The sequence below is a fragment of the Natator depressus genome, chromosome 16 (assembly GCF_965152275.1).
Source record: "Natator depressus isolate rNatDep1 chromosome 16, rNatDep2.hap1, whole genome shotgun sequence".
Classification (NCBI taxonomy): Eukaryota; Metazoa; Chordata; order Testudines; family Cheloniidae; genus Natator; species Natator depressus.
In genome coordinates this window covers 13,541,750-13,563,052 of record NC_134249.1, presented here as the reverse complement: position 1 = coordinate 13,563,052, position 21,303 = coordinate 13,541,750, and the positions used below count along the sequence as shown (strand labels likewise).

The window sequence follows — 21,303 nt, the reverse complement described above, 5'->3', positions numbered from 1 at the left end:
CATCAATATGTTAGAAATATCGTGTCTTGGCTCAAAGTTGCTACATCTCAGTCCAAGGTATTGGGTTTTATTTTATTTAGCAGTGTTGTGGATGGTTTCAGAAACCCTTGTAGGGTAAAAAAAAATATGTCTCCTTGATTAAAATTAATTTTCAGCCATGGAATATCTTCAGATTAGACTCAAAGGGATCTAGGGACTGGCTTAAAAATCCAATACACTCAGTGGAAAGACTCCTATTTTCTTCAATGGGTTTTAAATCAAACCCGTAATCTCCTCTGAGTATGGAGAAATGTCAGGGGCAGATGAAAGTATGAATATGCAAACCCCCGCATCTGCCACTAAAATAACATTTTAGTTCCTGATCCTGCACTCAGTTCTGCAATTCATTGTTAATAGTCTCTATGCCAGCTCAGCAGTTCACCGAGGTGCAGGGCTGGAGCTTTAGCAGGTGAATAACTTTGACATTTAGGTGTGGGGCTACTCTTTTGACTGAAGTTACCCACATGCTTAAGTGTTTGCAGGACCTGGGCCTTAAAAAACATCCTCAAAATAAACTGATTTAAACAAACGATCGTTTCAATGTGGTTAAAAACCTATATTTTTTACTCCTAACCCTTTCTTCCCCTAACAAATCTTGCCCTTGAAATAACATCAAACAAACAAAACCAAACAGCCTTTGAAGGAAAAATATCAGAGTAATTTTTACGTTTCCCTATTTAATCACGTTTTGTGTGTTTTAAACAGCGTCCTAAAAAAAAACCAATTTAAAAATAACTTCACAACTAACCAGCTAAAAATACTTCACCACAAAGCCGGGGAGTTTTAAAATAACATTGGCCAAAATTAAAACACATTTCGAGGTAAAGCTTCATAAGTGGTCCCCTGGATTTCTAGTAAGATCCTTCAAAAATACATCGGTTTCGTAGCGACACCAACCTTCCAAGTTCCTCACTGATTTTTAAAAATGCCACAGCAAAGCGCGCGGGTCGGAAACTGACATCCTACAAAAACGAACCGATTCGGCGACCCGCTGTTACCCTCCAGCAGCCGCGCTTGCCCACGATTACTCTGGGAGGGTGCAAAATGCGACTCTGGTGGGACTCGAACCCACAACCTTTGAATGACTTCGTTTGTCATCGATCTAGAAGTCCAATGCGCTATCCATTGCGCCACAGAGCCTGTCGGATAAAGCTCCTCTCCTCCACATCCCCTCCTTGACCTTTGCAAGGCACCGCTCGGCTCCAGCCTCCGGCGCCTGGGTTTAATGAGCAGCTCCGCTCCCCAGCGCCGCCCCCCGCACCCTGCCCCCAGCGCCCCACGGCGCAGAGTTTGCCAAACTTCCCCCGTCGCGCGCCGCCTCCTGACTCCTTCCAGACACTTTTGCAGCCCCGCGCACGCTGCGGCGGGTGCCAGACAGGGCCGGGCGGCAGCGCTGACAGACCGGACAGAGATGTGGGGGGGGGGCGGGAGGGGGGTACAATTCACTCAGATCTGCCCCGGGGGGAGAGGGGGGCATGTGTGATGGCGGGGGGGGAGGGGGGAGAACAATGCCCGGGAAGTAGAAAGAGGGGGAGTGACGCGCCCTCTGCTTTCGGGAGGAGACCACGTGTAGGAGGTGGACAAAGAACTACAGCTCCCAGCATGCCGCGCGGCTCCCACAGGCCCCGCCCCCTCCCCGCCCGCATTGCTGCAGCGGCGGCAGGTTGCTCTGGGCAGGGGCAGCGGCAGCGGCGCCGGGGGGAGCAGCAGCAGCAGCAGGAAGAAGAAGCCGCCCGCCACCGGGCTCGCAGCTCGGCCCCTGCCGCCGCCATGTGGGAGGCGCAGCCCGCTGCGCGCCTCTGAGAGCCGGGCGCCGAGCCCGCGGGGCGATGCGCAGCTGACAGCCGCCGCCGCAGCAGCCGCGCGGGGTCCGCTGCGGGACGGTCCCGCCCGAGGCGGGGAGCGGAGAGGCCTGTGGGGCCAAGGGGTAAGTGTGTGTGTGTGTGTGTGTGTGTGTGTGTGTGTGGTGGGGGGGGGGGGAGCTGTGGGTCAGGCGCCCCCCCTGCAGCGGCCCCGCCTCATCCCAGTGGGTACCCCCCGGGCTGGCTCGTCCCCGGCCTGGGGCGTGGGAAGCCCTCGCCGCCGGTGTGGGGCGAGAGGGACGGAGGCTTGTTCCGGCTACGGTGACCTTTTCCTCCCCTTGCTGGCTAGGTGGGGTGTGTCCGCCGGCTGGGCCAGGTACAGCGGTCCCCTGCCCGGCCCCAGGTGGGCTGCTGTTGGCTGGGAAACCCACTGCTCCCTTCTGTGGGTCTGTCTTTCTCTGGGGAGAGGCTGCTGGGAAGGGCGCGGGGTGAGCCATTGTTTGCTGGGGGCGGGGCGATCACCCCCAGAAAAGGGGGTTCAGGCTCCCTGCCATGACTGAGCAGGATTGGCTTACGGGTGGTGCCGGGTGGGGACTGGGAAATCGCTGTCACCTCTCTTTGGCTACACGACTGTGGTCCCCCTCTTGCTTTTAGCCCCCAGTGTCAATAGTTGAAAAAGAGAGACACTGGCTTTCCTTCCCTCTCAAGCGGCAAACTTGCCCTTGGCTAGAAGATCAGCCTGCTGCAATGGACCGTTTAGACCCGAGTCAGGTGACGGAGTGAGGGTTCCTAATGTGACAGCCCAGCAAACTGTGGAGCTCTCATTTCCTTGCGGTGAGCCCTGCGTGTGTATCCCAGCTGGGTCCCTTTTCTGAAAGAAACTAGGGGGAGGTGCAGGGTTGGATGGCAAACCCTGTTTGGAGTCTCCGAACAGTGCAGTGACCAAAAAGGGGACAAAAGCCTGGGTCGTGCATTGTGTTCTTAGTTCAACCTCTGTGTCGCCTAAACACAAGAGATGCTTTCTTGGTAGCATGAAAAGGGCCTGGTGTATACTGCTGTTGTTAACAGAGCACCCAAAAGTGTGCCGGGCTCTCTGTGATCCAATTGGAAAGGCAAGCTCTTTGCCTGGAAGCATCTACAATTAGTTGCAAAAAAATATCTCTCTTGAGCTTTGTGAGTTGTTGTAGCTCTCTGATGCTCATGGATCACATCCTGTCCCTATCTGGTAGGCCATGATGGGCTTCCTTGTACACTGCCACTGATTTCCACTCCCCCCCACTTAAGTTCTTCGTATCAGAGAAGAGTGAATCTCTGACCCTCTGCATCTTTCTTTAACATAGTGCATCTGCTGGCTAAGGTCAATCATCTCTTTTTATGACTCTGCTAGTGTCATACTTTGTTGGGCAAAGTAAGAGATTTGATTGATACCATTGTCTCAAAGGAGATTAAACAATGTAGGTAAAAACAGGTGGCTCAATTGAGAGCTGGTAACACATCTGGAAAGAGAAAAGGAGTACTTGTGGCACCTTAGAGACTAACAAATTTATTTGAGCATAAGCTTTCGTGATGCATCCAATGCAGTGAGCTGAGCTCACGAAAGCTTATGCTCAAATAAATTTGTTAGTCTCTAAGGTGTCACAAGTCCTCCTTTTCTTTTTGCGAATACAGACTAACACGGCTGCTACTCTGAAACATATCTGGAAACTGGCCCCTTTAATTAAGATTCAGTAGAGAGAGCCGTCCAAATACACTGGCCACACCAGCATTCGTTGCAGTCTCTGGGGTTGCCCCTGTTGACATCAGTGCTGAGTCTTGCCCAAACTTTCTCCAGTTCTCTGAAGCTTGCAGGTGGAGGGTTTGTGTGTTCCTGGGCCTTGCTCAGCCTGCTTTGGAGGATAATGTCTGTCTCATAGGGAGTAGTGGGACTGTGAGGGTTTATTGGACCTGGAAAGAACTTGGAGATCCTCAGTTGAAAGGGTCTCTGCACGTGTATATTAGACTACAAGAAAGGGACCGAGAGACTTTTTCCATTGGACCATATGAACTGGAACCATAAGCTCGGTGAATGTTAAATCTCAACAAATGAGGGTCAATCCATCCTCATCATCGTATCCACTCATTATACTCCACACCTGAACATAACCATCATATGAATAACATACCCTCATATCTCAATGTTTGTATTTTGACCCATTAACCTTTTACCCCCAATCAGGGATATTGCAGATTATTTATTCCTTACACTATCTGATCTTAAACTGAATTTCCCACGCCTTGATAATCTGTACTTCTACGCTTAAACTCTGTACGGTTCACTTTTTTTTTAAACATCATCCTAATAAAATTTATTTGTGAGCCTGTTGCTTCTGTTGGGAGGGTTTAATAGGACCCATGATACCTGCTGTAGGTGTATGAGAGAAAGCAGGAGGGAATGCTGGAGGAGATGGAATGAGATATGGGCATTGGGTGGAATCTTGCAGAGCTACGGAAATGAAGAGAAGTAGTAAAATGCAGTAAAAGAATGGAAGTTAGTGGAGAGGTTAAAGAATGGGGAAGACCTGGCCAGAGCAGTAGGCTTAGCAGCTGTACTTTAGCTGATGTGGTGGGGAAAAGGCATGGCATAGGAAGTGCTTGCAACTGAAATTCCCTGAGGATGGGCTGTCCTCTGGGTAGAGAGGAAGGGATGGATTTTTGGAGCTATTGCAAAGAAAGAGGCAGCAGGATTTGGTGAGGGTTTAGGTGCCAGGAGAGGAGGAAAAAGAGAAACCAGAACCAGCCGGCACTGATGCAAGCTGGAGTGATGGGAAGAGTGCTGGCATGGCTGATGCTGATGGGATAAGGGCAGAGAAGGACGGTGCAACAGGATGTGTGGAGTCAGCTGTTGACTCAGTACTGTCACTCAGATCCTCACCGGTATACATTACTTGGGACCTGATTGAAAGACAGGTAGTTGGCAGGCCAATGGAAGTAACTCCAGCAGCTGGGACTATATAAACAGACAGGAAGGATGTGCCAGGGAAGAGAGTAGGGAACTTGAAGGCAGGTGAGTGGGCTGTACTTGTCCTCAGAAGCAGGTGCCGGCTACTCATCGTAAATAGCATGTAAATAACACTCCAGGAGTTGGCTTGCTGACTGGCTATAATCAAGCCTGGTGGTGGTTCAGAACACCTGAAGTGGTGGTGGTCTGTTACTGAGGCTGGAAAAGACTTTCAGGGGACCACTGTGTGACAGAAGAGTTTGGAAGGGAAAGATTGGTACAACCGTGGATGAGAACTATGAGGTGGGCTGGGTTGTGGGCTCTCCTAGAACCTGGCCACACCATCGCAGACAGTTGGATCATGCCACTTCTGGCTGGGTGCTGAAATGAAGTCCAGCAGGATACAAGATCGTGCTCAGCTCTCCTTTGACGTTGGAACATTGTTTCTGTGCTAGGCAAGACAGCCCATGAAAGGTACAGAAGCTGGAGTAACTCCAGAATAGTGAGGCTTCACTGACACACATGTGCATCGCTGGGGAAGGGAGGAGCTGTTTGCATCACCTCCTTACCCTGGAGGGCAGGTCCTCCAGGGATGTCCTATGTTAAATCCACACACCCCACAGCCATCCTAGGTGTGTCCCCACCCTAATCAGCTCTGCTCACTTTTGGGGCATTGGTGGCTGCCTGGTTGTCCCTCCAAAAGGAGGCAGTTGCAGGCTCTCGCCCCCTAATGATGGGGGATAGGTCTCTCATGGGGCGCTGCAGCTAAATAAGTATTCACAAAAGCAAGCTAGCAGGAAAGAGTTGGAATCTGCTTGGCTAACTACCCTCCTCTTCTGGCTGCTTGCCTCATTTGGCTCCTAGGCTGATATTTCACTGGCTCTCCAGTATCCACAGGTCTCATCTGCACTAGGAAAACTAGGAGCAGTAAATCGCCATCACAGAACTGCCTCCTGCAGCGAGTGAGTTACGGGCCCTAATTTTCCTTGTGCCGGTGCAGCCAGACAAGCCCGGAATTCCAAATGTAAAAATCAAGCAGGAGATAAAGACCTGGTTTGAGCAAAGCCTCCCAGGCCCCCGCTTTGTCAGGAAGGAGCAGAAATGGGCACAGGCCCAACATCAAAGCCTGTCTTCTTGGGAGCAGCTCCTGCACCTTGATGTTTGTGAAATTGCTGGGATGCCCTGAGGAGGTTCCAGGGGGTGGGACTCAGGGTTTTTCTGCTCCTGGCTGAGTGCTGCCTGCAATCCCAGCACTTCTGTATCTAATGATCTGACTCTTCCTTCTGCAGGCATATGGAGTGACTTGGTTAAGTGTGTGTCCAGCTCCGTCTCCCCTGTGAATGCTTGGGAGTGCTTGGCACACAGCCCGCTTGGGGGTGGAACGCCAAATGCCTCAGAAAACATGTGGAACTGGCTGGAGAGGGAAAGACAGACTTGGCGCTTTGAACAGGGTGCCCATATCAGCATTGTGATCTGCATTAAATGCTGGTGTGTGTGAGTCTGATACCCATGGAAAGAGGATAACTGTTGCTCAGGGAAAGGCCCCAATCAAATCTACATGGTCAGACCCCTGTGTGGACTTCCTCTGAAGTCAGTAGGGCCCCTTGTGCATACAGGACTTTGCACACAGATGGAGCAGCTTGCAGGAGTGGGGCTTAGATGGGCTGCAATGAATAATGCTTCCCCCTTCCCCCCAACGGATAAGCACCCCCCGTCTCTTCAAATATGTTTGTACAGCACCAAGCATGATAGGGCCCTGACCCTGACTGGGGCCTCTCAGAACTTCTGTAATACAAATACGCACCTACCTTATTATCTTAGCTATCTGTTATGCTCCCCATTATACCCATTTTACAGATCAGGGAACCAAAGGGAGGTTCAGTGGAAGAACCAGGAGCAGAGCCCTGCTCTGCTTCCCCAGCCCTTCCCCCGACAGAACCACTGAATCACAACACAATGTGCCAAACAAAGAGCAGGTCCCTGCCCAGGTGAAAGGCACAAGAGGACGGGATATGCTGGAGAGGTCGTGGGAGCTTTCAGGAGGAAGAGGGTAAGGAGAGAGCTTGATGGATGTTAATATGGAGCAGGCAGGGCTGGAAGTTTGGGAGATTCTGGAATCCTTGAACTGGGGGAGGGATTGCACACAACATTCCCAGGAAATCTGGGTCCGTGATCACGTACGGGTGTTATAGGAGTGCCTAGGGGATCCAGTCAGCAACCAGGGCCGCCCTGTGCAGCATCATTTTATTGGCTCCTCAGATGTGCATCAGGGCACACATCCCCTGGGTTAGGTTCCTGCATTAACAGCCTGTCTGCAATAAGCACGATATTCTCTGCGGCCCTCAGCACTGCTGTAGCTAACCTCGGTGGACAGGGAGAAGTGTGTGATGTCAAAGAGATGGTTCCTTCAGTGAGCTCAAAAGCAGCCACGCTCCCATGTTTGTCTGGGGAGAGTGAATCCCAGGGGATGACTGCACAGAGCACCCTATCTCCCCCCAGACTTCATCCGGGGACCAGAGAACTGAAAGGTTCCTGGCCAGAGCTTGTAATTGTGAGGGGATCCCCTGCTGCCCCGATCGCTGTGGGACCAAGGAGTTTGCCAGTCCAGGGATGTTAAATCGGTTTGCAAGAATGAATAGGAAGTGTGTTAATTTCCTTCCCTTTCACCCTGTGTCAGGAAGGACCAGCCTTATCTGTGGGGCCTTGAGTTCCCAGCGTGGGAGATTAGCCTGTGGTTGCCTTTCCCGCTTGAGGCGCATGGAAGGATTCCTCCATAGGTTGCTGCCCTTCTGCGCCACTGCCAGCGAATGTGTCAGCCCACATCCCCATCTGGTCTGGCTGCCGGCGTGGGGGCGGGAAGGTGGAAATGCAGGCGGAGAGTCACAGCTGACCTGCGAGTCTGTATGGGGGCAGTGTCTAGCAGTGTGTGCTTGAGGCTGATCACTGGCATTGCCCTGTGCCCCTTGGAAGGAAGGCATGAAGGCTATGCTTACACAGCCCCCCCAGCCCCGGTCCCTGCTCTGCTGCCCCCCTGTGGCGTGCATCTGGGACACAGGTCTGATCTGTTCCAGGAGCCCATCTGTGACCACGTTACCTGGGCTTCACTTTCTAGATCAGCTCTGGCTGCACCTCAGGTAGGCTCAGCAAGGAAGTGGCATGATCATATGACAGTGTTTCTCCAGCTTTTGTATTGGTGACCCCTTTTCACACAGCAAACCTTTGAGTGGGACCCCCCACTTATCCATTAAAAACACTTTTTTTGTATTTAACGCTAATATAAATGCTGGAGGCAAAGCGGGGTTTGGGGATGGAGGCTGACAGCTCGCGATCCCCCCATGTAATAACCTTGTGGTCACGACCCCCAGTTTGAGAACCCCTGTCATACGAGAACCTGCAAAGCCTTATAGAGCTCAAAGGACTTAGGTCCTCTTTTCTGTCCTAGTTCCTGTTTGTGTGGGGGGGGGTTGTTGTTTTTTAAGTCCTGTCAAAGGAGCATGCAAAGCTAAAATGCTTAGTAGGCCATGTGGTCTAGCACTTCGAGCCAGAGCGTGGGGTGCTGGAAGAGCTAGCCCCATTGAGCCACCAACTTGCCAGGGCACAGCCGGAGAGTCGAATCCACTTCGGTCATGGCAGAATTGGAGTAAAGTGAAAGGAGGCGCCTCGGTATAAATTGGAGTCTGATGCGGAGCTTTTCTGGGTCTATAGGTCTGAGACATAATCCTTGTCACTGATGCATTGCTTTCCAGCCACTATCTGACAACTGCACAATGGTCCCTTGTGTATTATCCCCATTTTACACATGGGGAAACTGAGGCAAGGCGGTGGCATAACTTGTCCAAGGCAACAGAGAGAGTCTGTGTCAGAACTGGGAGTAGACCTCTCTTTCTCAGTCTCGTGCTCCAGCTACTGGCACACACCTCTCCGCTATCTCAGTATCTGTCAGATTATGTCCCTATGTTCAGTTCCCCAAATGTGAAGGGCCATATCTCATGCAGGTGTAAATCAGCATAGTTCCACTGGCTTGACTGCAGGGTGTGTTTGTGACGCGAATGGAGCTACATCGATTTACACCAATGGGGGGTTTGGCCCCCTGGGTTTAATGTACAGTGCTGTGGAACAGAAATCTGCCTGACTCGTTCCCTGGTTCTTATCCTGCCATTTTACCTTCTCCCAGTTCCACCCTGTGTCCCATTCTTCCCCCAGGAATTTCATTACGATTCTAGTTCATGCGTGTTGTAGTTTGCTGAAGTTATGGTCTCAGTCCCGGGAGACATCTTCTTGTGATCAGCCTGCTTTGAGCAGGGTTAGACACTATTGGTTCTCATCAAACCAGCAGATGGAGCCTCATCTACACCACCCTGGTGAGCTGTGCTCAGGGGTACACGGCTAAGTGCAGGCCCAGCCAGAGGCCATGACACACACTGGCAGTTGTAATTTCAGACGGTGCCTATTGGTAGCATCCGCTGCTACCAGTCAGTTTTTACAGGGAAGCCCAACGGGGTGCCATGCAGGGCTTCAATCCTGCTTGCCTTGCTGTCATGCATGGCCTGCTAATATAGCCCATGTTGCCATCCCCATTCCCAGCTTGACACCTCCCAAGGCAGGGAAATTTCAGTTTCTTTGTCACTCCTACTTCAGGTTGGTGTCTGCCTTGGGAAGGGTCAAAGTTAAAACCAGCAACTGATCTCCACTCTCTCTCCCCTGCAGGTCAAGATGTTGCGGCTGGCTTCCCTCACCGCGCTCTTTGTGCTCTTCAGGCTGCTCCTGAAGCTCTCCTGGGTTCAGGTGATCCCTGCCCTCTTCATATTCTACTTGGGCTCCGGGGGATGGAAATTCCTGCGCATCGTCTTCAAGACAATAAGGAGGGACTTCACGTAAGTGTCCTAACTGGAAACCTCCCTCTCTCTGTCCTGTTTGCATTAAGGTGACCCCCAGCATGGAACCGGGTAGGGGGAGCTGGGGCAGCCAAGGTGGGGGAAGCCTCCTGCTGTGGCTGGGGCAACGCAGGGATGAGAGTGGAGAGCTCTGAATACCAGCATCTTGCCTACACCTCAGCCCCCTGCTGGGGTTACTCAGACAGCTCAGTGAGGAATGCAGTCCCTGCCAGCCGAGGGCGGGGGGAGTTGCTTTTGGGACCTGAGATCTTTCTGAAATCTCTGGCCAGGTCTCTCTGAGATATAATTGCAGCGGAGATCCCGAGGCTGGCGACTGTCTCTGACCTTGGACTTCCCTCAGTCCCTAAAAACACTGATTTGGCAGTCATGTGTCTGCACCTTGGACCTGGCTCTCTGAGCCGGGGCCAAGGAGACTCAAAGAATGTACTGTGATCAAGGACAAGCTGGCTTCTAGTGAGGAGTCCTGGGGGCATGGCCCTTGGCCTGTTGCACAATATCTGCTGCCCTGAGGTGGCAGGGCTGTTCCTTTAGCTCAGTTGGGGGTTGGGGAGGAGCATTTGTAATCCACTTTGAGGGGAAAGGGCTGGGTTCTAACCCCTTCCCTGCTTCTTGGGTGTAATCCATTTCTGGTTGTAAAGGGTCTCTCTGGAAAGCTCCACACGCAGATCCCCTGCTTCCCCTGAGCAATGGGAGGGAGACCCGCAGTCTAGGTTGGGTCTGGTTACATGGCCTCCATGTGGATCAGTGCAGAGAATCTTCTGTCCGGTTTGGTTGGCAGCACTGGGCTAGTCTTGCTGAGGGTGAAGTGGCAGGTGTGGCGGCACTTGAGGGGGAAGAACACCATCCCCAAGATCTTTCAGGAGACAGTCCGCAAGCATCCGGAGAAGACGGCGCTGATCTTCCAGGGAACGGGTGAGAGCTGGACCTTCCGCCAGCTGGATGAGTACTCCAGCCAGGTGGCCAACTACCTGTATGAGCAGGGCTTCCGCTCCGGTGACGTTGTGGCCTTGTTCATGGAGTCCTGCAACCAGTACGTGGGCCTCTGGCTGGGGATGGCCAAGATTGGGGTGGAGGCGGCGCTCGTGAACTCCCACCTGCGTATGGAGGCTCTGCTGCACTGCATCAACATCTCCAACTCCAAGGCTGTGGTGTTCGGGGCCGAGATGATGGAAGGTGAGAGGAGTCAGTCGGTTGTGTCCCCAGGCGCGTGCCTGCAAAGTAGTTGGGTCTCCCAGCGTTGGGCGCCTTCTTTTTCCCCCCTCATCTTTGCTGGCTAGTCTGGGTCGGTGGTAAGAGTAGCCCTGGGTGGGTCCCTGAACTGTTGTAGGAGGGGTGAGTGGGGTGATTCCAGGAGGGCTGCTGACATGAGACTCTCTGGCTTTGTTGCTGGAGGGTGAGACAGAGCTGGCCCTTGAGGACCATGCATGAGAGGTGGGGCTTCAAAAGGCTGTGTGGGGGGTGGGTGTCACCAGGGGCCACCCAGTGAGGTAGGCAGGGAGTCCAGAATTGTAATGGGACACTGCTGTGAAATCTGCTAAGCCAGGGTCTCCAATGCCAGGGTATCAGTTGGGGGCGGTTTGCGGCCATGAGAACAGGCACCTTTCTGGCAGCCCCCCAACCTGCTGTGGCTATGGCTGGGGTTTTGCACCGGACGCTAACGCCTTTGTGATGACCCCATGGGATTGGGGAAACACCTGCCAAGATCCGAGCTGTGTAAATGCCCAGGAAAGAGAGTCATTGTCTAGAATGAGCCAAAGGGCTAGAATAGAGCAACTAAGGCAGGTGGGAAAACTTAGCCTGACTATCAGGAGCTGGGGGACCACTGTCAGGCTGTGGAGCAGTCTCCAGCATCCCCCGCCATGGGGATATTTAAAACAAACCTCAGAAAATACAGTAGTTGGCTCAGGAGAAGGGTCGCTGTTGCTTCAGGCTGCTGGTTCAAATCCAGTCCTGGTCAATAGTTACTGAGGGCCGTGTTCACCTCTATAATGAAGTTATGCCAGTGTAAAGCAGGCCCTGAGAGCTGTTTGGCCACCTTGTGAAATGGGTTGGCCGGGTCTCAGCCTTGTCCCGAATGGACAAGTGTCACCTAAACCATCACCCCAGCTGGTCCTTATTGGTTGCCCCTTAGAGGGACCCAATACCAAATAGGCAATAGAGACTGACTTCTCTTGTCCTGACAGTTGGTCCCTCTGGCATAGGGATGAGGCACGTTGGCAGGGCGGTGTGGAGGAAGCTTGCCCTTGTGGATAAACAGAGGTCCACTACTTCTGCTGAGTTCCTCTTGTGAACGTTTCCCTGTCATGTGATGGCTTCACCATCACAGCTCTGGCGTTTGGTCACACGAGTGAGTCAAATCAGGGGACCAGATGAAGGCAAGCTCCCGTTATGGGGATAGCTGTGGCTGCTGGATGACCTCCCCCATCACATGTCGGTGCAGTCTCTCTCTTCTCCCGGGGCAGGACTTTACATTTGTTAGGAGTGATTTTCCCCGATCACCTGCGGCCCCCATGCCCAGATCTCTTCAGGTCACTCTGCAGTTCGGCCCCATCTTCTTGTGCCTTTGCCAGGGCGCTGGAACAATTTTAAGGTGGGGGTGCTGAAAGCCATTGCTCAGAACTGTAAAGCCTGTGTATGAGGGAAGCCAGCATTCGTCGTCTATTGCTCTAAGCCAGGGGGTGTTGCCACACCCCCAGCGTCACTCGTTCCAGCACTCCTGGCCTTTGTCCACTAACGCCCGGTCCAGTGTTGTCCGCAGACCTCATCAGTGTTGAATTCACACCTGAGAGGCACCTGGCTGGGGGGCAGAGAAGGGAATGGGAGTTTGATTTTCCTTTTTTTAATCGAACCTAAAATGGCCCTGGGCTGTGGCCAGCAAGGACTGTCCAGGCTTGGAGGCTGACAGGGGCCTTTCTGTTGTGCTGGCTGCAGTTTCACGGATGGCCTGAAAGTGCTCTGAAGAGTCCAAGTGTCGCTGCTCTAGGCCCTAGCCTGCAGCCACCTGGGTGAAGCAAGTTCCTGAGCCAGTTGCCCTCTTTGGCTGGGGCGAAGGCAGACCGGGCCTGGGGCAGGCTACAGACATAACATCAGCTTGGACAAGCGTGGGGTGGGGAGGCTTAGCTTTGTAAACCTTGCCACCCCTCTCTCCGTGCTGCTGGATCTCAATGTCTCGTAGACGTCTTTTCTCAGAGCTCCTGTTTCGTGCTCTCCTTCCCTTCCAGCCATGCAGGAGGTACAGCCCTCCCTGGGGAAATCTGTTCGTCTCTTCTGCTCCGGAGACTGGAATCCAGAATCCGCACCCCCAGGCACAGAACACCTGGACCCTCTCCTGGAGATGGCTCCTCGGCACCTGCCAAGCCCCCCAAGGAAGGGTTTCCTAGGTATGTCCCTTGTGACGAGGTGTGGAGGGGGAGTGTGGGTTATTGTGCCTCTGGCAAATGAAGGGAGGGACTTTGTGCTGTTCCCATGTGTCCTCCAGCAATGGATAATCCCGGGGTGTTAACAGCTCATCTGCTGCCACGTCACCTGGGGTGAAACAAATCCAGCCACGTCCATGTAAGCAGCAGAGAGATGGAGCGAGTGTAACTCCCCAGTCTGCTGACGTGTGACTCTTCTGCACCAAGCTCTGGGAAGCTGTTGCTTTACGCTGGCCTGCTGTTGTGCAAGCCGGGCTCGGAGACTGATGCTGAGTGCCAGTCCACTGACCTCTCTGGAGGTCTCCCATCGGAGTATTTACCAGGTCCGAACCCGCTTCGCTTAGCGAAGAGCCCGGCTTGCTGTTGGTGCTGTACAAATGATGAGGCCGGCTTGGGCGAGCTGACTCGATGGCAGCCCTAGGTGGGGTGGCCACAGCCAACGCGGGGAGCGCGTGCGTATTCAGGAGCCTGGCTTGATCCAGCACGCTGGCCCTTCTGGCTCCTCGGGAAAGAGGATGTGAGGCCACTGGGGGTCGTGAGATGCTGCTGTGATACTGAATCCTCTCTCTGCCTTCCCCACCTGCCCTCCAGATAAACTCTTCTACATCTACACCTCCGGCACGACGGGGATGCCCAAGGCAGCCATCGTGGTCAATTGCAGGTAAGGGGGGGGCTGTGCAGGGGCAGGCCGGTGCTGGGTACGAGGGGAACGGGGGTGGGATCTGGACCCTGCTAGCAATGGAGGGCTCTGCTTGGCTGTTGCTCTGGTATGGCTACTGATGCACCCACTTCTCCTGCCCCAGGTACTACCGCATGGCATCCCTGGTGTATTACGGATTCTGCATGAGGCCAGATGATGTGATGTACGACTGCCTCCCTCTCTACCATGCGGCAGGTATCCGAGCGCTGTGTACACACTGAGCCCCTGCTCGCGCGTCTCTGCCCAAGCCTCTGTAGCCTGTCTCCTTGCTCGTGATGTCATCAGACTCACAGTCCAGGGGCTGCTGCAGTGACTGTCATAACATAACTGCCAGCTCCTGTGTGCTGAGGAGGGGCTTGCCCATCGGTCCCCACTGGATCAGTGTGAAGGACTGGGGTCTTCACAAGGTCCATGGTAGCCACCTAGCAGTACTGGGAGCCCAGGACAAGGCAGCTAGTTGTTAGATCGGGAAACTGGTAGTACGGACCCCGGGACCTGTTTCTGGCTTGTCACTGTGCCTCAGTTTCCCCATATATAAAATAGGGGTAAAGGTGCTTAGAGACCTAAGTGAGGGTATAGAGGGGGGCCCATTAGCACCACTCCTGATGGTGACTTTGGGAATTGGGCACCACCCACTAAGAACCTACCTGAGTCCCTCCAGCTCCATCCAACAGCCCTGGGATGGAGACACCTTCTGGTCCCTACTGGATCCTGGGCTGGATTCAAACCAGATGCCTCAAGGTGAAAGGCTCCATGTCCCCAAGCCAGCCTGTCCCATTTTTGGGATCAGCCACCCTCTCCCGAGAGGCGGGAGGTTAATGGTTTCCCCTGCGCTCCCCTCTCACCCAGGTAACATTGTCGGGATTGGCCAGTGCCTCCTCCAGGGGATGACTGTGGTGATCCGCAAGAAGTTCTCAGCCTCTCACTTCTGGGACGACTGCGTGAAGTACAACTGTACGGTGAGGCAGCGGGGACGCAGAGGCCTCGCGGTGGGGGGTTGGCTGAGGAACCCCGAGAATCAGCAACTTGCTGAGAATCCTGGCAGTGGGGCCCTTGGATGTCTTTAAACCGAGGCTTTGGCTGGCTGTTCCCTGGGGAGATGACTGTAACTGCAGCTGGGTCTGATGAGGGCCGATAGCTTTCTCCCCAGTCACGGACCAGGCACCTCCTATGCTAGGTACTGTACAAACACAGAACAAAAGCTGGTCCCTGCTGCAAGGAGCTTACAATCCAAGTAGTTCCACGTCCTTTCCTTGCTCCTGCTCTTTATTGTATCGTGCTCCAGAGGGCAGTCAGGGTGTTGCCTCCTGCAAGCAAAATAGGGAATGCCAGACCAGTTATTCCAATTTACGAGGAGGCAGCCAGCTAGGTGGGAGGCACAGAATTGGCAAGCAGGACTCCTGGGTTCCATTCCTGGCTCTGCTACTGACTCACTGGGTGACCTTGGGCAAGTCTCTTCCTCTGACTGTCCCTCCCCATCTGTATAACGGGGCTGTTAACACCCGCCTCGCTTCTGGGGGCTTTTCAGGGTTGATGCTGCTCAGATACTCTGCGGTCCCTGGGTGGAGGGTGCTGTGGAAGGGCACGGTGTGCCATGTCTCCCTTCCCCTCCGCAGATTGTTCAGTACATCGGGGAGATCTGCCGCTACCTCCTGAACCAGCCATCCCAGGAGGTGGAGCGGCAGCACCGCGTGCGCATGGCGCTTGGGAATGGGCTGCGGATGTCCATCTGGAAGGAATTCATCTCCCGCTTCGGGATCCCCCAAGTCGCCGAGTTCTACGGTGCCACTGAGTGCAACTGCAGCCTGGGCAACTTCGACAATAATGTACGGCCCTGTCTGTGTCCTTCTGCTGGCCACTGCGGCGTCTCCCCGCCCCCAGCTGCCGAGGGCGACCGTGATGTCTCGTGCAGACACGTGGCCTCGGTGCTCCTGGTGGGATGGTTCATGCGCTCCGTGCCCAGAGAGCTGGCAGAGCAGGCCATGGCAAGGGGCTAGGGATGGGAGCAGACAGGGGAGGGGATGTCGGGAGACACCCCTTCTGATCCTGAGTAAGCATCCCTCCGTGGGGCAGGTGCAAGGCCCCTCCGCTGATGTTGGCAGGGAGCCCTGAGTGACCTTGGGAAGGTAGTAGATTGTATCTGGTCTCTGGGGTGGGGTAGCTCCCGCATGTCCTGGGCAATCACTTGGGCTGGCAGCTGGGGCAATAGGAGGGAAGCCAGGGTAGGGACAGAGAGACTTCCAGCTGCCATTGGGCTCTCTTTGCGTTCTCTCGATTCCAGGTTGGTTCCTGTGGCTTCAACAGCAGGATCCTGCCTGGGATTTACCCCGTCACCTTGGTGAGGGTGAACGAAGACACCATGGAGCTGATCCGTGGGCCGGATGGACTCTGCATCCCTTGTAAACCAGGTGAAGGGGGATGGGGCCATGCGGGGAGCAGCTTCTGTCTATTGCTACGTCCCTCTGTCCTGCGTTGCATGAGCCCTGAACTAGAGCTCTGATTTGTGACTAGCTGTGCAGGAGTCTCCGTTCTGACAAGCATCCAGAAGCATCCTCTGCTGTGATTAGAAACCGTTCCCCCTTTTGGTGGCTCTGTGCACCTCCGGGGCTCTGGTTCAGTAGCGACTGGACATGGTCACCAATGGCAGCTGTTGGGTGTAAAGTGAGTGTGATAGTTCTCAGCCCAGTTCCCACATTGCTGCAATCACTACCACAGCTGGCACTCCCTGGCCATCCCCGGGGCAGTTTCAGCGGAGAGCTCAGGGACTGAATGGGCCACGGAGTCAGGGCAGAGGGAGGAGCTCAGTTGGAGGTTCCTGCAGGTCAGGGTTGAGCTAGGTTGGGAGGGCAGCCTGGGGGAAGCTTGCTGAGGTAAACTGGACACCGGTGCGCTAAGAGATGTTTGCACAGTAGAGCCCCAGTGTCCTCCCTAAAGCGTCTCCTCCTCCCACGGAGACAGGATGCATGCACACCATGCGGAGCCGGCAATCTCTGCGTACTCTTGTCTCTGAGACAGCAGAATGGCTGGGTCTGAGCATATCCCTCACCCTCTCTGCCCACAGGGGAGCCGGGACAGCTGGTAGGACGCATCATCCAGAGCAATCCTCTGCTGCACTTCGACGGGTACCTGAACCAGTCGGCCACCAGCAAGAAGATCGCCCATGACGTGTTCGCCAAGGGGGACTCGACGTATCTTACTGGTGAGGGCCCTTATCCCCTCGCTGCAGAGGGTGCGCTCTGAGAGCAGGGGGTTGACGCTGACAGGTGCACTTGGTCTCCAGGGTCCCCTTGCTACCCCCAGCAAGGCCTTTGGTTAATCCTCTGCTTGCTGTCCCCATCCATACCTGGCAATCTTGCTCAATCACACTTACCCTTCCAGAGCCTCCCATCTGCCCTCTTTAACCACTTTGCAAACAGGAATTAAGACTCCCAAACGCACTCCCTGACCCAAGAACTGGGGCAGGATAGTTTATCCTTTTGAAGCCCTGAGGGAAAGTGATTTGTCCAAGGTCACCCAACGAATCCAGTGGCAGGTTCTTGGTATATTGTTAACCCAGGTTGTTGCAGTAACTACTTGATCACGCTTCCTTCCACTGCCCTGCGTGGCCCAAGAGCTAGGACTCCTGGGTTCTAATCCCAGCTCTGCCCTTGACTCCTGGCGGGCAGGTCACTTCCCCTCTCTGTGGCCCCAGTCCCCAGCTGTTGAATGGAACTAACAATCGTGATCTGCCTCAGGCTGGGGGATAGTGAGGCTGATGTTCATGAAGTGCTTGGAGAGCCCTGGATGGAGGGCACTGTAGAAGAGCAGAGTGTTATGGTGACTCCCACCCTGGGAGCCTGTAGGCTCCTCTGACTTCCTCTGGCTCCCCCAGGAGACGTGCTGGTGATGGACGAATATGGCTACATGTACTTCCGGGACCGCACTGGGGATACCTTCCGTTGGAAGGGCGAGAACGTCTCCACAACGGAGGTGGAGGGGACTCTGAGCCGCATCCTCCACATGACAGACGTCGTCGTCTACGGGGTGGAGGTGCCAGGTAACCAGGGCTGAGGGGAGCGTCTCTCTGCTTTCTTTGTCCTAAGTTTGGGAGTGATGGCCCTTTGGCACTCGCTGCCTGGGCCCTGGTCTCCATCCTGTGAGTCTCATTGTTTATCCCACTGCATGGGAGAGGGAGGAGGAAAGGTCAGGATTGGGGTGCAGAATCTCCCATCCCTCGGCCGTGGGTGCATGAAACACTTTAGATGAGAGTTTCCAGTCGATCTGGTTTGCCTTTGTGTAAATGACAACACAAGGTGCAGGGCAGAGCCAACCCCATTCTCGCTGATCTTGGGACTTATCTCGGCCAAAGGCAGCTCTAATAGCATGAGGGGGCCACTGGGTATCACTGGTATCTTGGTTTATAGGGCAACAGCGTCCAGCCAAAGCCATCCCCAGTGGTAGGGGAGCAGTGCAGAGAGATTGGAGCTTTCCTGGATGTGTTCAGACCAGGGGCTGATGCTGGTGACGCTGGCAAGGGGGTCACTGATGGGGGGTGAGGTGTATGTGTGTGGTGCTGAAGGGTGGAGACTGTCACTGATGTATTATTTAAGGTGAGCCTTGGGGTTGCGTGTGTGTGTTGCCTCTGCCTCTTAAACATGTTGCTAATGGCCTGGCATTCCAGAGCCCTCTGGATTATCTGTCTTGTTGTGGGCTTCTGTGGAGATCCCTTTGTATGTTGTGTCTAGTCTTAGGCATATTGCTGCAGGCCTGGCCAGCTCTGTCCAGGGCCAGCTGGTGCACCGAGCTTGCTGAAGCTGCTCCCCAGCTGGGGGGCAGGAGGTATGTGAGTGATTGCACCAGCCCCCTCCTACTATGTGCATCACCTTCTGTCCTATGTTCCAGGCATCGAGGGGAAGGCAGGGATGGCAGCCATTGCTGACCCCAAGAATTCCTGCAACCTGGAGAGCTTTGCCAATGAGCTGAAGAAGGCCCTGCCGTTGTACGCACGGCCCGTCTTCTTGCGAGTGCTGCCAGAAGTCCACAAGACAAGTGAGCCTGCCCTGCTGGGGGCACTTTCCTTTTGAATTGACAAAAAGCCAGGAGTGTTCTCCTGGCTTCCAGAAGGACCTGTCTGGAATAGGGGAAACTTGAAGTCAGGGTTCTATTCCTGACTGTCACTGATTCACTGTGTGACCTTAGATGGGTCACTTCCCCGTCCATGCCGCAGCTTCCCCCTCTGTAAAATGGGGGTGTACTGACCTACGGCAGGTGGGTCGGGGTGGCTTAATTCTCAGCATGCAAAGGGACTGGAAAGTCTGGCTCGTTAGCAAGTCCATTTTTCTTTTTCGCTCCCTCCACATGCTCTGGGATGGTGCCTGGGCGTTCGACGCCCGCGTACACTGGTGACCACACGCCTTGCAAAGCTGTGGGGTGCCAGGCCCTGGCTCTGGGATGTCCCGGCCCTGCTGGTTGACTGACTGTGTCTTTAAACACGGCTGTCAGTAGTGGCCCTCTAGCACGAGCAGGGAAGATAGGGGTGATGGCTGAGGACTGCACTGAGCTTTCCAAGGGGCCATGGTTTGCAGCGCACAGTGAGAGAACGGTGCTGCAGGAGAATGGTGCGGGTGGAACGCACACTCTCTGTGTGGTGCTCTGTCCTCCTCTAGGGGTGGCTGGGCCTCATAGCAGAGGGAGCTCAGTTAATAGAGACTCTCACTTTGAGATGGAGAAGCCCTAAATTCAATCCCTGCTGCAAATGGCTCACCCAAAGGTGAGGCATAGCCCCAGAATCTGGCTAGCAAGGGTTTTGTCTGCTAGTCCCATGTCAGCCATGCTGTGGGCAGGATCCTACAAGGGGTGATGGGCTGATTCCCTCCTTGTGGGTGTTCCTAGTGGCAGTGGAGGGTGGCAGGCTTGATTTCCAAAGAGGAGGCATCTGTTGAGAAGGTGGAATGGAGGCACAGGGAGCTACCATGATGTCCACAGGCCACCTTCCTTCCCCACTGCTGCCCCTAACCCCTTGCTGCTTCCACCCCAGGCACCTACAAGTTCCAGAAGATGGAGCTGCGCAGGGACGGATTTGACCCTGCTGTGGTGAAGGACAGGCTGTACTTCCTGGACTCCAGGCAAGGCTGCTACCTCCCACTGGACATGGCGGCCTTCAGGAGGATCCAGTCAGGACAACAGAAGCTGTAATGGGCGAGGCTCTGCAAGTCGCCTCTTGGATCCCTTTGCTGTGTCAGGATGGGGCGGTCCTGGGGAAGGAAAGGGTTAAAGGATGATGTGAAGGGCACACGTGGGCTTTATTTAACAAGTTTTACAGACACAGATGAGCGTGTTGGGTGGGGTGGGTTACGTACCAAAGTATAGAATCATTATGGCTTTATTTTCTACTTCATACAAGGATGGCCCCCTGGGCTGTGAGCATGGGGTCTTCTGTTCATCTATGGCCAGGGACATGGAACTTTTCCCAGGCCAAGATGGCAAAGATCAGGGGCATGGGACCTTCACCATGCCAAGATGGCAGAGATGGGGGGCGCCCACCTTCCACAGGCCTCCATTTCCCTGCCTTTGTTTGTTTCTCTCCTTTGCTGTCCTGCTCACACTGCAGAGTCCAGAAAGGGCTGATGGCAGTAGTGCCTCTCACAAACCCCCCCAAGGGCGATGGGGTGCTGGCCCTCCCACAAAGCAGCTAAGCTGAGGTGAGCTTTGCACTCTGCACTGAACCAACCAGCTGGCTGGGGGCCATCATGCAAGGCAAAAAACATTGCCCTCTTTGTGGTTCACTGTTGAAGCATTGCAACTTTGTTGGGGTGGGGGAGAGCATACGGGGGTGGGGGCATGTTGTGGGGCTTAGAGGAGGGAAGGGCAAGTGTCTCTACCATGCTTCATTCTTTCCAGGGGATGATTTTTCTATTTTCATGATCATACTTTTTTTGGTCTTAATTTATTGTATTTTTTTTAACCTGCCCCAGGTTTGTGCACTGGGTGGTGGGGGCATCCTGTTGCTAGAATATCCTTCTTTCTCTTTTTTTCTCACATGAGGACATCCCCCTTCATCTGGACCTGATCCTTCTCTTCCAGAGGTTAGGGCACAAAGTCCACAGGCAATCTGTTCCCAGACCTACCTGTCCAGGAGCACAAGGGGACTGGAGCTCTGACCTTGTGGAATTGTGCCTCCTTGGGGCTGCTTTCAGTTGGAGTTTATGCCCTGGGTGAGGGGTACGACGCTGCTGATCTGGTGTCGTGGCACTTGCCACCCTGGCTGTGTGTCATGCGCCTCACCGTTGTAAAGACCAGGCCATTAATCGTATGGCTTTTATTTTCTTGCTGAGGGGTTGAGCACCTGCAAACCTTGTTGGGGGGCCAGTGCTCGCCATCTCAGAAAATCCATTTGTTCAGGTTCAGAGTGTAGCATCCTTAGCCGCATCTGATCCTGGGTGATCCCATGGGGGGCTGGATGAGAGAGCAGGAAAGATCTATTCAGGGAAAAGCA

The 21,303-nt window shown here is 54.2% G+C and overlaps 1 protein-coding gene and 1 non-coding gene across 2 annotated transcripts; one reads left to right on the top strand and one right to left on the bottom strand.

Annotated features, from left to right (window-relative positions):
• Positions 1-1,086: 1,086 nt before the first annotated feature.
• Positions 1,087-1,179, bottom strand: TRNAR-UCU (transfer RNA arginine (anticodon UCU)). The gene is made up of 2 exons: positions 1,143-1,179; positions 1,087-1,122 (listed from the first exon to the last, which is right to left on the bottom strand). It is a non-coding gene; the product is annotated as a tRNA-Arg (tRNA).
• Positions 1,180-1,847: 668 nt separating this feature from the next.
• SLC27A4 (solute carrier family 27 member 4) lies at positions 1,848-20,607 on the top strand. The gene is made up of 13 exons (XM_074973329.1): positions 1,848-1,966; positions 9,526-9,692; positions 10,492-10,886; positions 12,935-13,093; positions 13,721-13,790; positions 13,933-14,024; positions 14,679-14,788; positions 15,446-15,655; positions 16,111-16,237; positions 16,891-17,028; positions 17,701-17,865; positions 18,711-18,857; positions 19,846-20,607. Exons 2-13 carry the CDS (start codon positions 9,532-9,534, stop codon positions 20,001-20,003), a joined length of 1,932 nt encoding a protein of 643 aa, XP_074829430.1. The 5' UTR covers positions 1,848-1,966; positions 9,526-9,531; the 3' UTR covers positions 20,004-20,607.
• Positions 20,608-21,303: the final 696 nt, after the last annotated feature.